Consider the following 17,450-nt stretch of genomic DNA (forward strand, 5'->3'; position numbering starts at 1 on the left):
ACCATACCTCTTGACGAGGTCCTCACCAGATCATACAAAGCATCTGCACATAAGCGATGCCTGCTTCTAGAAGGGCGGACTGCAGAGCCCCATTGTCGCCCGTACCGGCCCCAGCAGCCGACTCCTGGACCCAACACAGACAGGCCCTCTGCATGAGACTAGCGCAAACCGCCGCCCGAAGGCTTAGTGCAGCAACCTCAAATGCTCGTTTCAACTGGATCTCCAGCTTGCGGGCCTGCATATCCTTAAGGGCAGCCGCCCCAGCAACCCGGATAGTGGTCTTTTTCGTGACTGTCGAGACCGCGGCGTACACTTTTGGAATCTTCAGTAAATCACCATAGCTCTGCCCACCTTCAAGCTGGAATCCGGAGTCTTCCACTCCCGGGTCACTGGTTTACGAACCTTCTTAGGCAGAGGAAAAGATGTTGTGGGACCCCTAATGCCGATGAGGACTGGATTGACGCCCTCGTTGTCAGACTCTTCATGAGAAACCTTAAGTCCGAGAACTTCAAGGACCTGGGGAATAAGGTGTCTTAACTCATTCCGCTTGAACAAATGCACCACGCTGGGGTCATCCCCCTCTGCAGGAGGGTCATCGGGCTCATCCGGATCATCAGTATCCGCATCAGCTGGATCCGGCTGTGGATCTGGGTCTGCTGGCCCTACTAGCCCAGAAGCCGGCGTCGCCCCAAACCCCGGGTTCAGATCTCGCATGCCCTGAGGAGAATCCCCTGTGGGTGAGCCTGATCAGAAAGGCACTGACGAGGGTCCATATCCCGACCTCTTTTCTCAGGCAGGTCCGAACCTGCCCCCAGGAGACTGGGCCGCTTTACCGCCGAGAGTTTTCTTGCCAGGAAAGCCTGGTGCATAAGGAGGACAAATTCTGGGGAAAACCCCTCCGGGTCCCCCTCCCCCACTGGAAAGTCGGCTGGGATATATCATCAGTTCCCCCGGTGAGGTCTTCCCTCACCGGGGCTAGAACAGGCGGAGAATCCTCTTCCCGCGGCCGAAGGCGAGACAGACATTCTCTCCCCGAGGGAGGAGGCAAGAAGCCCTGAAGAGCCCTCTAACCCCGGGGTAAATGCTGTGCATAAGGAGACCGCATCTAACACCTGGCTGCGTGACCCAAACGCACAGCAGGCCTGTGATTCTGTTTTCGGCCCCATCCGCAGCAGCGCGCCGATAGTCTGAAGTGAAATAGAAAAGGGCGCGAATAAAAAAAGAAATGCTCGGAGCCGTGACGCGGAGAAAATTTCAATCAGGCAGGACCAGAAAAACAAACTTTTCGTGCTGCGGGCTAAGAGACTACCGGCTGAGGAGAAAAAAACGTGCGCAGCCATGCCATGGGAAAGGAGCCTGTCTATAGTGAAATCGCAAGGCCCCCAAGCAGGGAAGTGGCAAGTAAACGAGGTACACTGAGAAAAACTCACCCTTGCCCTCAGAAAATGACCCATAGCCCCAGGAGCTCAGGGGAACACTGCTGACAGCTTCCCCGGCCAGCCGTAAAAGACCCAGTCCCTCCTGCACCTCTCCTTACCTCAGCACTGAAGACTGTCAGTCAGCCACAGTGAAAACAGCTCTTTTTTAATTAAACTTTACCAAGACTCAGAGAAAAGCTGTTGCAGGAGACAAGGGAGCAGCTGTAGCAGAGACGGTGGTGAGTAACCAGGAGCCCCTGGTGGGTGAAACCCTGACAGGAATATCCAATTCCCCGGACGCCCAGCTTCTACTGAGGGATGGCCCACGAAGGTGCCTAACACCTCAGGAAGCGACCGTAAACCAAAAAATTAAATTCAAACTAAATAAAAATTATAATTAAAGACTGCAGGCGTGCATCTGTACCACCCGCTGGAGTCAGAGAAATACTGAGTGACTGCAGGTGGCATACTCATTATGTAGCAGTGCCCAAAGTTCTAATTGTTCTCTGACTCCACCTGCTGGTAGGGATACACAACCCACTTTTCTGGACTGTTCTGGGTATGTTCAGGAAAGGCAGAATATAAATATTGTAATAAATGAAGACATTTCAACTGGAATAAAGATGCAAAGTGGGCTCCTACAGATGTTGATGACCCTAAGAGAAAGCGCAGTTGCTTACCTGTAACAGGTGTTCTCCTAGGACAGCAGGATGTTAGTCCTCACAGATGGGTGACATTATCAGATGGAGCCTGGCATGGAAAACTTTTGCCAAAGTTTCTAGAAGTTTTGACTGGCATGCTGAGCATGCCACTATCCAGGCATCCACACGAGGTCCCCTTTCAGTCTCGTAACATAGAGAAAAAGTATGAGTGAAAAAATAAATCAACGAAACGCATGACAACCCAACACCGCGGGAAGGTGGGCAGGTTTCCTGAGGACTACCATCTGCTGGCCTAGGAGAACACCTGTTACAGGTAAGCAACTGCGTTTTCTCTTAGAACAAGCAGAATGGTAGTCCTCACAGATGGGTGAATACCAAGCTCAAGGCTGTTCCCGGCAACAACCCGGACCAACAGGTACCGAACGAGGTGCCATAGGGCACAAACACAACTGAGGTACTGTTGGGCGGTGAAGAAACAGCCTAGGTTCATCATCCAGGAGGTTCTGGTAGGAAGAGCTGGGTTTAAGGCTGGAAGAGATTGCGGAGGACAGATTGGCCAAATCTACCCATCTTGTTGACCATCCTTGTCCAAGCAGTAATGGGCGGCGAATGTGTGAAGGGAGCTCCACATCGCAGCCCTGCAGATTTTGATGACAGAGACCGCCCGTAAGTGGGCCACTGACGCTGTCATGGCTCTCACTGAGCTTTAACTCTGCCATTTAGATGTAGACCTGATTGTGAATAGCAGAATGAGATGCAGTCTGAACAGTTGGGTGGACTGCCTATGGCCTGATGAGCGTTCTAAACAGAAGGCCAGAGCCCTTTTGCAATCCAAAGAGCCCATTCCCCTTTGTAGGAATGGGGCCTCGGGAAAAAGGTGGGCAACACAATGGACTGACTGATGTGAAAATCAGTCACAACCTTTGACAGGAACCACAGGATCATGACAGAATTTCGTGTAAGGTGGGTTGTATCCAAGACCTGAAGCTCGCATACTCTACAAGCTGAAGTAACCACCACCAGGAATAGGTCCGACCAGGTGAGGAATTTCAGCTCACAGGTGCGCATAGGCTCAAAAGGAGGATGCATGAGCTGCACCAACACAACATTGAGATCCCAGGACACCACAGGAGGCCGCAGAAGGGGCTTTAGCTGAAGCAGGCCCTGCATAAAGCGACCTACTATAGGCTGATCTGAGATGGGTGCACCAGCGACACCCCGATGGTAAGCACTAACTGCACTCAGATGAACTTTGATCAAGTGGTTTTAAGCCCAGCCTCAGAAAGGTGCCACAAGTAGTCCTAGAATCTTGGAAGTGGGCACATAAATGGATCTAATCCATGCCCCTCGCACCAAACAGAGAAACTCTTCCACTTCCACCTGTAAGACTTCCTGCTGGAAGGCATTCTGGAAGCCACCAGCACCTGGGAGATGTTTTCCCGAGAGGTCCAGGGGCTGAAGGATTAGGCACTCAACATCAAGGCCAACGCCCGCAGATTCAGATGGTGCAGTGCCCCAATTCAGTGTTATCAGATCGGGTGCATTCCCAGGCTGATGGGATCCCTGATCAACAGGTTATGAAGGAGAGGGAACCAGACCTGCCTGGGTCAGTAGGGTGCCATGAGGATCATGGTACCACGGTCGTGCTGGAGCTTTAGTAGGGTCTTCAGGAAGAGTGGAAGAGGAGACCTGCACCCCAATGAAGGCTGAAGGCATCGGAGGGTGGACGGCCATCCGTTCTGAATAGGGAACAAAAACTGCTCACCTTGCAGTTGTATGGGGAGGTGAATAGGTCCACATTCAGAGTTCCCCACAGACGAAAAAACCGGGCTGCCACCTTCGGGTTCAGAAACCACTCGTGCAGCTGAAAAAGAGTGGCTTAGATGGACTGCCAGCATATTCAGCTTCCCAGGTAGGTACATCGCTCACAGAGACATCCTCTGCGACAGAGCCCAGGTTCAGATCTGCACTGCCTCCTGACAGAGGAGGAACGACTCTGTGCCTTCTTGCTTGTTGATGTACCACATCGCGACCTGATTTTTCATTTGAATCAGGACTGCTTTGTGGGACAAGCGGGCTCGGAATGCCCAGAGATGAATCACTCATAGCTCCAAAATGTTTATCTGGCACAGAGCTTCTTGAGCAGTCCATTGAACCTTTGTGTGGAGGTTGTCCACATGGGCCCCTCAACCCTGAGGAGAGGCATCAGTAGTAAGCACTATTTGAGGTGGGGCAGCCTGGAAAGGGATCTCCTGCTCCAGATTGGAGAGATTCTCCCACCAGGACAGAGAGACCTTCAGAGGTTGCGTGATGGAGACACGGGCCTCAAGGTCCTGGGGTGCCTGCTGCCATTGCGACTGCAATGTTCATTGTGCTCTGTGCATTCAGAGGTAAGCTAATGGGGTAACATTGACAAAGGTTGCCATGTGGCTCAACAAACCTAGCAGCAGAAAGGCACTTACACACTGACTGATGTGCACCAAAGTTATCAGCAAGGATAGAGCAAGGGCCTGATCGAGGGGCAAGAATGCTTTTGCGTGAGCCATGTCCAGTCTGGCTCCTATGAAGTCCAGCTGGGAGGACGGACAGAAGTTGGACTTCGGGCAGTTGATAACAAAACCCAGAGATTGAGGCACCTGCATCATCAGGGCCAAAGCGCTCAGTGCTCCCACGCGGGAATCGCTTTTGACCAGCCAGTCGTCTAGATAAGGAAAGACGTGCACCGCATGCTGTCTAAGATGTGCTGCCACCACTGCCAGGCACTTGGGTAAAGACGAAAGGTGATGCGGCCAAACCAAATGACAGCACTCTATACTGGTAGTGAGCTTGTTCCACCTCAAAGCGCATTCTTCCTGTGTCTGAGGAAGATGGCAATGTGAGCATAGGCATCCTTGAGGTCGAGAGAGCACAGCCAGTCCCTTGCCGAAATAAGGAGATCAGAGTGCCCAGAGAAATCATTTTGAACTTCTCTGTTCGAGGACCGGAAGGCTCATCTGCATACTGCTCCCAGCATCCCCTGGGAGAGGAGTCCAGAGGTCACCGCAAGCGATCCAGGGATTGAATTCCAAAGCCCCAGCTTCCAGAGGCCCCGCACCCTTTGCAGTAGAAGATAACCTAATGGCGCACGAATCTCAAACACTTTAGTTAACCGAGTGAAGATCAATTTTAATGGTGGTTAGAGGATTGGTAAGTATAGCTTTCGGAAATCTTTGGACTTATAAACATTTGGTGAAAGGTGAAATAGAGGGATATATTCTTTAGAGTTTGTGTGTGTCTGAGGTAATAAGTAAGTCAGAGATTGTTAATTGTAGTGTCTATCTTTCCCATCCACTCAACCCTTGATTTTTAGGTAAGAGACACTTTCTCATTAAAAATCAGTCTGTTAAAAAGAAGCACAACTGAAATAGAAACTTGTGAGTGCTTCTAGTCTGCTTACCAGGGCCAGCCATTAGTTCAGAGCAGACCCTTCCTCCTCAGCCAGTGTTTGTGGGGGTGGGACTGCTTTCTAGCTAAACTGCTTTTTGGCAGCAGACTCAGTGTATTTCAGGGGGTATTCAAGTCCCCAGTCTGATCTGAACTTGAAAGAGACAGCCAGAAGCACAAACTCTTGAGGAGAGATAAGGAGAAAGCTTAAATTATTTAGCCAAACCTGCGGGAGTGTCTGTTCAAAATCAATAGCAGTTAGTGTCCAGTTAGCAACTTTGACCAAGGTTTAACTGTTTGACACCCTCCCACCCTACCCCTCTACCCACCCACCCCTAGGTTTCTGTTTCTAATATAACCTGCCTAAATTCATAAATGGCAACAAGGTAAATTAGTATTTCCCTAATTGCTATCCATCAGACAAATTACCAAAATAAGGTCTATCCAATGCAACTGTTGTGGAGCCTTTATATTGAGGGTAATCATATGGAAACTTAAGGCTTGCCCCATTTGTTCACAACTCTTTACCTTGGAAAAGGAGCTGGCTGAAGTTAAAGCTGAATTAGCTTCAATAAAGAAAGTCTCAGCCAATGTACATTATTCAGGAATTAATTTCCCATTACCACTGAATAACCAAAAGTCAAGGAAAAAGAGATTTACTGTAGGCTCAGGTAGGATAAGACCGGTGACCCAAAGACACCCGTTATTGACAGCTGTGCAGCCCACAACTCTACCCCCCCACTCACACAGGGCATTGAGGAACTTAAAAAACAGTATTACAGTGGGCTCTGGTAGAATTAGACCTGTGATCCGGAGACACACACTGTATCAAGTGCAACAAGTACAAAATGCCTTCTCTGTATTAAATACTGAAGAAGTTCTTGAGAAATGTTATCTGAAAAGAGAAATGAAACCCAATGCATACAGAAATTCCAGATCAGAAACCAAAGAAAAAAAGCTCACTGTGATGAATGACTCTGCCATCAGAGGCACTAACCCTTTCCCTTGCACAAATGCAAAGGGAAAAGTGGATAACAAAACTCAACTAAAAAGGTCACAAAAGGAGTCCAGGAACAGCAGTAACCTGTACGAAGAAAGCTGGAAAGCTATGAGCACAAATGCTCGTGGTTTGGGCAATAAAATCCCAGATCTGCAAGCCCTAATGGTGGAGGCGGACTTGGACGTTGTTGTTGTCACGGAAACGTGGTTTACGGAATCTCACGACTGGGATACGGCAATACCAGGCTATAACTTGTTAAGGAAAGACAGAGAGGATAGGAAAGGGGGAGGAGTGGCTCTTTATGTCAGAAACAATATCCAAGCATCGGAGCTGCAAGGAAGATGGGGCAATGAAGAAGCATTATGGGCCAACCTAAAAAAAGATGAGACATCCATTTTTATTGGAGTGGTTTACAGGCCACCAAACCAAAAAGAAGAGCTGGACAGAGATGTGGTTGAAGACATCCAAAAGATGGGAAAGAAGGGAGAAGTGGTGATCGTTGGAGACTTTAATATGCCAGATGTAGACTGGAGAATCCCATCTGCAGAATCTAATAATAGTAGAGAAATAGTGGATGCCCTGCAAGTAGCTTTGTTCAAACAAATGGTTATGGAACCCACAAGAGAAGGAGCTATACTTGACTTAGTGCTCACTAATGGAGATAATGTCTCTGATGTCCAGGTGGGCGCCCACCTCAGCACCAGTGATCATCAAACGGTATGGTTTAATATCACAAAAAAGATACGGAAAAGAAGCACAAAAACCCGAGTTTTGCAGTTCAAAAACACAGACTTTGATGAAATGGGGTAGTACCTGGAGGAAGAACTAAAAGGCTGGGAGAATGAGAGAGATGTGGATCAACAGTGGACCAATCTAAAAGGAGCAATTGCCAAGGCAACTAATCTATATGTTAGAAAAGTAAAGAAAAGAAAAAGAAAAATGAAACCTAACTGGTTCTCAAAGGAGGTGGCTGACAAAATAAAGGCTAAAAGAACAGCTTTCAAAAAATATAAAAGATCCCAAAGGGAGGAGCACAAAGAAGAATATCTGGTAGAACTGAGGGAGATGAAGAAATTAATCAAGAGAGCAAAAAGTCAAGCAGAAGAGAGGATTGCCAAGGAGGTAAAGAGAGGTGACAAAACATTTTTCAGATACATCTTTGAAAAGAGAAAAGTTCAAAGTAGTATAGTGAAATTGAAAGGTGGAAAGGATCAATGTGTTGAGCGAGACGAAGAAATATTAAACGAATACTTCTGTTCTGTGTTCTCTAAGGAGGACCCTGGAGAAGGACCGTCCCTAGTTAACAAGAAACTGGAGGGGAGTGGAGTAGATGTAACTCCATTTATAGTAGAAAATGTATGGGAAGAGCAGGAGAAACTGAAAGTGGACAAAGCCATGGGGCCTGATGAGGTTCATCCCAGGATACTGAGGGAGCTCAGAGATGTGCTGGCAGGTCCGCTGTGTGACCTGTTCAATAGATCCGTAGAAACAGGAGTGATGCCGAGTGACTGGAGAAGAGCGGTGGTGGTCCCGCTTCACAAGAGTGGGAACAGAGAAGAGGCTGGCAACTACAGACCGGTTAGCCTTACTTCGGTGGTGGGAAAAGTAATGGGGTCACTGTTGAAAGAGAGAATAGTGAACTATCTACAGTCGGGAGAATTGATGGACCAGAGGCAGCATGGATTCACCAGGGGAAGATCCTGTCAGACAAATCTGATCGACTTTTTTGACTGGGTAACCAAGGAATTGGATCAAGGAAGAGCACTCGATGTCATCTACTTGGATTTCAGCAAAGCTTTTGATACGGTCCCGCACAGGAGACTGGTGAATAAAATGAGAAGCTTAGGAGTGAGTGCCGAGGTGGTGGCCTGGATTACAAACTGGATGACGGACAGAAGACAATGTGTGATGGTAAATGGAACTCTCTCTGAAGAGAGAGCGGTTTTAAGCGGTGTACCGCAAGGATCTGTGTTGGGACCGGTCCTGTTCAATATCTTTGTGAGCGACATTGCGGACGGGATAGAAGGTAAGGTTTGTCTTTTTGCGGATGACACTAAGATCTGCAATAGAGTGGACACACCGGAAGGAGTGGAAAGAATGAGACAGGATTTAAGGAAGCTGGAAGAGTGGTCGAAGATATGGCAGTTGAGATTCAATGCCAAGAAGTGCAGAGTCATGCATATGGGGAGTGGAAATCCGAATGAACTGTATTCGATGGGGGGAGAAGGGCTGATGTGCACGGAGCAGGAGAGAGACCTTGGGGTGATAGTGTCTAATGATCTGAAGTCGGCGAAACAATGTGACAAGGCGATAGCTAAAGCCAGAAGAATGCTGGGCTGCATAGAGAGAGGAATATCGAGTAAGAAAAGGGAAGTGATTATCCCCTTGTACAGGTCCTTGGTGAGGCCTCACCTGGAATACTGTGGTCAGTTCTGGAGACCGTATCTCCAAAGAGACAGAGACAAGATGGAGGCGGTCCAGAAAAGGGCGACCGAAAAGGTGGAAGGTTTTCATCGAATGACTTATGAGGAGAGATTGAAGAATCTAAATATGTACACCCTGGAGGAAAGGAGGAGTAGAGGTGATATGATTCAGACTTTCAGATACTTGAAAGGTTTTAATGATCCAAAGACAACGACAAACCTTTTCCGTCGGAAAAAAATCAGCAGAACCAGGGGTCACGATTTGAAGCTCCAGGGAGGAAGACTCAGAACCAATGTCAGGAAGTATTTCTTCACGGAGAGGGTGGTGGATGCCTGGAATGCCCTTCCGGAGGAAGTGGTGAAGACCAGAAGTGTGAAAGACTTCAAAGGGGCGTGGGATAAACACTGTGGATCCATAAAGTCTACAGGACGTAAATGAATGTGGGGAAAAAAAAAAGATTTGCATTCACAAAAAAGCAGGGATCAGCTTGCTTTTTATGGCAGTTACTACCCCAAACCAAATAAGCCTGATACTTCACTTTCAATGCATATCCAGCATAGCTCTCTGCTTCAACGGCAGGGAGATAGTCTGATACTTCAAGCATATCCAGCACAGCTCTCTGCTTCAACGGCAGGGGGAATGAAGAAAAGTGGATCTATATACAGACAACCAACAAGGATTGAATTACATAGTCTGGGTAAACAAATAAGCATGGGTGTAGCTTGCTTATTGTGGCGGTTACTACCCCTAACTAATTAAGCTAGATATTTCACTTAGATGCAGCTCCAACACTGCTCTCTACATTAATGGTGGGGTTGGAAGGGAAATAGAACCAAAAGGTTACTAAGAGCCAAGAGAAACAGATAAGTATGAAAAAAAAAAAAGTGCGAAACTTGCTGGGCAGACTGGATGGGCTGTTTGGTCTTCTTCTGCTGTCATTTCTGTTTATCTAAATCATACTATTGTACCAGCCCTTATTGAAAGTTTAATCACCCCTTATAGAACACTAGCTGATTAATTAGTAAATTCACCTGTAAATTTAAAGTACTCTAATCCCAACTCCCTTAGTATCCTAAACTTAACTAGGAACTCAATAAAACTAAGATGAAGGCAGCAGTCCAGCAGCAAGGGGAGGGGGAGAGTGTTCCAGTCTTTTGCATTGAGTGTCACATGTATGATTTTTTTTACCCGCTGGTGAGAGATTGTATGTGTGCACTCGGTGTAAAGAGCTCCTGGCTCTCAGGGAACGAGTCCGATCTCTGGAGGCTAGAGTAGCAGACTTGGAGGAGCTGAGGTAGACAGAGAGGTACATTGATGAGACCTTCAGGGACATAGTAGCCAAGTCCTAAATCCAGTCTGGCAGCCCCAGTGCTGCCTTGGATCAGAAAAGTCTCCCAGTAGGAGAACATCACCCTGGTGTAGCAGGAAGTGATCTTGTAGCAAGGACCTGCTCTCCAGGTGATGTATTGTCCTCTCGCACTGAGAGGACAATGGGCGTGAGGATTGCCTGGTAACTTGCTTGCCTGGTGCAAACGTGGCAGACCTCACGCATCACCTAGATAGGATTATAGACAGTGCTGGGGAGGAGCCGGCTGTCATGGTACATGTGGGCACCAACGACATACGAAAATGTGGGAGAGAGGTTCTTGAAGCCAAATTTAGGATCTGTCATCAATTTAGGATTTTAGGTAGAAAGCTGAAATCCAGAACCTCCAGGGTGGCATTCTCTGAAATGCTTCCTGTTCTACGTGCAGGTCCCCAGAGGCAGGCAGAGCTCCAGAGTTTCAATGCGTGGATGAGACGATGGGGCAGGGAAGAGGGATTCAGTTTTGTAAGGAACTGGGGAAACCTTTGGGGAAGGGGGAGACTTTTCCGAAAGGATGGGCTCCACCTTAACCAGAGTGGAACCAAGCTGCTGGCACTAACTTTCAAAAATGAGATAGAGCAGCTTTTAAACTAGAACAAGGGGGAAAGCCGACAGTCACCCAGGAGTACATGGTTCGGAGAAATGTATCCTCGAAGGATACTAATGAAACAGGAGAGTTAGGGCATCCCAACAGAGAGGTTCCAATAAAAGCAAACGTAGTTCATGTGTCTATATGTAAAAAATCACCAATTAATGATTTCCAAATTATCCCTAACAACTGAAAAGCAGGTTGTTAATACAAACAAAAAACACACTTTGAAATGTCTGTATGCCAATGCCAGAAGTCTAAGAAGTAATCCCTGGGCAGGTCGTCATCGGGAATCCGCCGCTGGGTGTGGCACTTTATGTCCAAGAGATTATAGGGTCCAACAGGATAAAGATCATTCAAAAGACTAAATGCTCAGTAGAAATCCCATGTGTGTTGGGTAAGAGTATAGTGATAGGAGTATACTATCGTCCACCTAGCCAAAATGGTCAGACAGATGATGAAATGCTAAGAGAAATCATGGAAGCTAACCAATTTGGCAGTGCAATAATAATGGGAGATTTCAATTACATTTACCCAGTCAATACTGGGGTAATATCAGGATTTGCTAGAGACAAAGTTCCTGGATGTAATAAATGAATGCTTCATGGAGCAATAGGAACCAAGAAGAGAGGGAGCTATTTTAGATTTAATTCTTAGTGGAATGCAGGATTTGGTGAGAGAGGTAACGGTGGTGGGGCCATTTGGCAATAGTAATCATAACATGATCAAATTTAAACTAATAACTGGAAGGGGGATAATAAGTAAATCTACAGTTCTAACACTAAACTTTCAAAAGGGAAACGTTGATAAAATGAGGAAAATAGAAAAAACTGAAAGGTGCAGCTGCAAAGGTTAAAAGTGTTTAACAGGCATGGACATTGTTTAAAAATACAATCCTAGAGATGCAGTCCAGATGTATTCCACGCATTAAGAAAGGTGGAAGGAAGGCAAAACGATTACCGTCATGGTTAAAAGGTGATGTGAAAGAGGCTATTTTAGCCAAAAAACATCCTTCAAAAATTGGAAGAAGGATCCATCTGGTAGGGAGGAGGAATAGCCTAGTGGTTTAGAGCAGTGGGAACCAGGAGACCAGGGTTTGAGTCCCGCTGTCGCTCCTTGTGACCTTGGGCAAATCACTTTATTCTCCATTGCCTCAGGTACAAAACTTACAGGCCGATACAGTACAGTGCGCTCCAACGGAGCGCACTGTACTGTATCGGCCGCGGGATACAGAAAGTAAAATGTGCAGCTTGGCTGCACATTTTACTTTCTGTATCCCGCGCGCATACCTAATAGGGCCATCAACATGCATTTGCATGTTGAGGGCGCTATTAGGTGTCGCGGGTTGGACGCGCGTTTTCCCTTACCCCTTATTCAGTGAGGGGAGGAAAACGCGCGTCCAACCCGCGACACCTAATAGCGCCCTCAACATGCAAATGCATGTTGATGGCCCTATTAGGTATGCGCGCGGGATACAGAAAGTAAAATGTGCAGCCAAGCTGCACATTTTACTTTCAGAAATTAGCGCCGACCCAAAGGTCGGCACTAATTTCTTCCAACACCAGGAAAGTGCACAGAAAAGCAGTAAAAACTGCTTTTCTGTGCACCCTCCGACTTAATATCATAGCGATATTAAGTCGGAGGTCCCGAAGAGTAAAAAAAGTAAAAAAAAAAAAAAAAAATTTGAATTCGGCCTGCGGCTGTCGGGCCGAAAACCGGACGCTCAATTTTGCCAGCGTCCGGTTTCCAAGCCCATGGCTGTCAGCGGGCTCGAGAACAGACGCCAGCAAAATTGAGCGTCGGCTGTCAAACCCGCTGACAGCCGCCGCTCCTGTCAAAAAGGAGGTGCTAGGGACGTGCTAGTGTCCCTAGCGCCTCCTTTTCTCCGTTTCTACCGCGCCACCTAATTTGAATACTGCATCGCGCGCACCGGTAAGGGGCCGGTGCGCGTGCCGGGAGAGCGGGCGTTCGTCTGCTCTCCCGCGGACTTTACTGAATCGGCCTGTTACATTGTAAGCCCTCTGGGGATAGGGAAATACCTACAGTACCTGAATGTAAACCGATGTGATATCTCAGATTGAATGTCGGTATATAAAAATAATAAATAAAAAATAAAATAAAATTTGAAGAAAATAGGATAAAACATAAGCATTGTCAAGTTAAGTGTAAAACATTGATAAGACAGGCGAAGAGAGAATTTGAAATGAAGTTAGCCATGGAGGCAAAAACTCATAATAAAAACTTTTAAAAATATATCCAAAGCAAGAAACCTGTGAGGTAGTTGGCTGGACCATTAGATGACCGAGGGGTCATCTAATGGTCCAAAATGGTTGCATACCATCTGGTCCACGGTTGTATACCATCCAGTCTTAAGGAAGATAAGGCCATTGCAGAAAGACAAAATTAATGTTTTGTTTCTGTTTTTACTAATGAGGATGTTGGGGAGATACAGTTCTGAAGATGGTTTTCAAGGGTGATGAGTCAGAAGAACTGAACCAAATCACTGTGAACCTGGAAGATGTAGTAGGCCAGATTAACAAACTAAAGAGTAGCAAATCACCTGGACCGGATGGTATGCATCCTAGGGTACTGAAGGAACTAAAAAATGAAATTTCTGATCTATTAAAATTTGTAAACTATCATTACATTATCCATTGAACGTGAAGACTGGAGGGTGGCCAATGTAACCCCAATATTTAAAAAGGGCTCCAGGGGCAATCCGGGTAACTATAGACCAGTGAGCCTGACTTCAGTGCCGGGAAAAACAGTGGAAACTATTCTAAAGATCAAAATCGTAGAGCATATAGAAAGACATGGTTTAATGGAACACAGTCAACATGGATTTACCCAAGGGAAGTCTTGCCTAACAAATCTGCTTCATTTTTTTGCAGGGGTTAATAAACATGTGGATAAAGATGAACCAGTAGATGTAGTGTATTTGGATTTTCATAAGGAGTCTGACAAAGTCCCTCATGAGAGGCTTCTAAGAAAACTAAAAAGTCATGGGATAGGAGGCGATGTCCTTTCGTGGATTACAAAACTGGTTAAAAGACAGGAAACAGAGAATAGGATTAAATGGTCAATTTTCTCAGTGGAAAAGGGTAAACAGTGGAGTGCCTCAGGGATCTATACTTGGACCAGTGCCTTTCAATATATATATATATATATATATATATAAATGATCTGGAAAGGAATACAACGAGTGAGGTTATCAAATTTGTGGACAATACAAAATTATTCAGAGTAGTTAAATCACAAGCGTATTGTGATACATTACAGGAAGACCTTGCAAAACTGGAAGATGAAATTTAATGTGGACAAGTGCAAGGTGTTGAATACAGGGAAAAATAACCCTTGTTGTAGTTACACGACATTAGGTTCCATATTAGGAACTACCACCTAGGAAAAAGATCTAGGCATCATAGTGGATAATACTTTAAAAATGTCGGCTCAGTGTGCTGCAGCAGTCAAAAAAGCAAACAGAATGTTAGCAATTATTAGGAAGGGAATGGTTAATAAAACGGAAAATGTCATAATATGCCTCTGTATCGCTCCATGGTGAGACCACACCACACCAATTCTGGTTGCCGCATCTCAAAAAAGATATAGTTGCGATGGAGAAGGTACAGAGAAGGGCAACCAAAATGATAAAGTGGATGGAACAACTCCCCTATGAGGAAAGGTTGAAGAGGTTAGGCCTGTTCATTTTGGAGAAGAGACGGCTGAGGGGGATATGATAGAGGTCTTTAACCAGACTGGCTGCTGTTTCAAAGACATCATAGGTGGATCTCACCTCATGTTTTCTGGCTTCAAGACCCTGTTGTGTGATAGCGGAGAGCAACTCTTGCTGCTGCTGTGGCAGGTGTTCTGCAAGTTCCTGGACCTGTTTCCACAGACTCCGATTGTATTGGGTCATGTACAACTGGTAGGAGGAGATATGGGCAATGAGCATGGCGCCACGAAAGACCTTCCTACACAAGGCACCTAGCTCCCTATGTTCTCGCCCCGGAGGGGCAGAGGCATGGGTGTGGGGAAGCGTTTGGCCTTTTTGAGGGCAGACTCCACTACCACAGACTGGTGAGGGAGATGGCGTCTCTCAAAATCCAAGGCCTGTTGCACCAGGCAGGTGGCATCCACCTTCCTATTTACTGGAGAAATAAGTATCGGGTGTTCCCACATCGAAAGGAGAAGGTTCTTAAAAATGTCATGGATAGAACAGCCACTATCTCCTTCGGGGCACTGAGAAATTGGAGGACTTCCAACATTTTATGTCATGCATCCTCCTCCGTGAAGCGCTGGAAGTGGATGGACTCAGCCATGGCCCTTACAAAACCTGTGAAAGAGAGGTCCTCGGGGGAGACAGACGCCTTTCCTCTGGTGGCGAAGGTTCCAAGAGGGGGTTGTCAGAGACATCAGAGAAAGATTCTGAAGAGTCATCTCCCCATGGATTATATAGACCCTCCTCCTCGCTTAGGTCCCCATGGGGCCTGCGTGGGTGAGGCCTGCGTACTGAGGATCTCGAGGGCACCGAGGGAACAGATGGCCCCAGCGGCAGCTGGGGCACTGGAAGTCTCGAGAGGCCAGAAGTCCCAGGTAAATGAGGCCTCGGGACTACGCACTGGATGGCGCCGTCGGTTGGTGCATATCTTCCTCCTCAGAGGACCCAATGATGGGGATCACTCCCAAGGAGGGTATCGGTGGCCGATGGGGAACCAAAGGTCCCTCGGACACCGGTTGTATCGGAAGGGTGCCAAGTAGGACATCCAGACGTTCAAGCAGGGGCGCCAAGATAGATGGTGCTGGCTCAGGCACTGGTATGGGGGCCGGTGGTGGTTCAATGCTCCATAAAGCTTGGAGTACCGCACTCTTCACCCTGTGGTCCAACTCCTCCTGGAAGTCTGGTGAGGACAGGACTGATAGAGGGGGATGAGGAGGCACGGTGTCCGGCATCGGTGGGGAACGCCTGGGCCCTCCTCACCACAGGGTTGGTTCGGTGATGGCATGGCAGTCACGAGTGCCGCACCGGAACCGGTGCTGTGCATTGATGAAGACCGATGTCAGTGTTTCTGGGATCTCCCATGGTGCTCGGCTCGACCTTTCCCTGGCGCAGAGGAGGCAAAGGATCCTGCTGTTCTTGAGAGCAGTGACACCATGGAGGAGCAGTCACTGTCTCTTCAGTCCCTGGATGATGCCACTGGGGGTGTAGAGAGGAATAGCATATCGAGCAGTTCCCCTTGACCTCTGGGTGTCGATGACTCCGATGCAGGCGTGGATGGAGAGGACTTTTGGGACCAAAAAGTTTCTCCATTTTATTGAGCCAAGCACAACAGCCCTTGGGAGTCATCTGGTCGCACAGCTGACACCCTTGGATGTCATGCGACGCCGCCAGGCAGAGGATACAGACCTCACGCGGATCCGTGATGGACATGGTCCACGGGCACTGGGGGCACTGATGAAAACCGGATGACGCCATGAAAAAGAGCCAGCAAGCGGTCGATGACTGGGGGCCACCGAGAAGCAACACGCTGGGAATCAACCGCAGAGAAGGGAGAAAACTGAACTTACCATGCTGAGGAAGGTACACCGTTTGGAAAAGGGGGACCTGATGTTTAAATGGGATAAAAATTGTTAGAATTAAACAAGAAAAATCACTTGTGAAACTGAGCTCCAAAACTGCAAGGCAAGTACACTGTGGAAAAAAAAAAAGAGAGACTAAAGGGGGACCTCGCGTGCTGGGCATGCTCAGTGCCAGTCAAAGCTTCTAGAAACTTTGACAAATGTTTTCTGTGCCGGGCTCCATCTGATGATGTCACCTATCTGTGAGGACTACCATCCTGCTTGTCCTAGGAGAAATATCAAAGTTTATTGCATTGTTCAATATTAGACATATAATACAAAAACAAAAATTAAGGATTACCCCTATCAGGATGAAATGACTACAGATCAAAACAGTGGCTTTCAACAATCAAAAACACCTGTCTTGAAGTTATTTCATGGGAAGTCAAAGAAACCCTAAATTCATTCTTTGCACTTACCTTCAGATAACAGCAAAGGCCATCTCCCTTAAGATTTCCTTGCTTATCCTTGTATAGCTTGATTTTATACTCCTCTGTCTGGAGATCCCTCATGATGATACCACACTTGGACATAACCTGTACAAATTCATCTTCTGTAATGTCTGGAGGAAGACCTACAAGTTAAGTAAATTTCAATATTAAGAACAAGTGTGCAAAATATTTTAAATTAAGAAACAATTAATACTTATTCCACTATTTCTAATTCTCTGAATGGCACATTCAGTAGAAGTGAAGTAGGGACAGTGAGGGAAGGATAAACAACTGCATATAGTGACCTCACTGCACATCCCTTTGGCCTTCTAGGAAGAGCAGTGATATATTTTATAGCCCACCCAGGTGTTGAAGGTGGCATTTTAATAGGACCTAATCAAATGCTTGCTGCAATAAAATGCACTTCTTGGCTTCATAGGGTTACAGTATTATACATGCCCAAAAAAAAGAGAATCACTGTTTGCCTCAAAGAAATTTTCTTTATAATTCAGACTTATGTC

General features: G+C 46.9%; 1 protein-coding gene across 3 annotated transcripts in view; it reads right to left on the reverse strand.

Annotated features, from left to right (window-relative positions):
- Positions 1–17,450, reverse strand: part of HTATSF1 (HIV-1 Tat specific factor 1) — a 227,408-nt gene that overhangs the window by 115,717 nt on the left and 94,241 nt on the right. For all 3 annotated transcript variants that reach the window (XM_029607811.1, XM_029607810.1, XM_029607813.1), the window contains one exon: positions 16,918–17,072. In XM_029607811.1, coding sequence (XP_029463671.1) covers positions 16,918–17,072 — 155 coding nt within the window. The remainder of the gene's footprint in view (positions 1–16,917; positions 17,073–17,450) is intronic.

The sequence above is a fragment of the Rhinatrema bivittatum genome, chromosome 6 (genome assembly GCF_901001135.1).
Source record: "Rhinatrema bivittatum chromosome 6, aRhiBiv1.1, whole genome shotgun sequence".
Lineage (NCBI taxonomy): Eukaryota > Metazoa > Chordata > Amphibia > Gymnophiona > Rhinatrematidae > Rhinatrema > Rhinatrema bivittatum.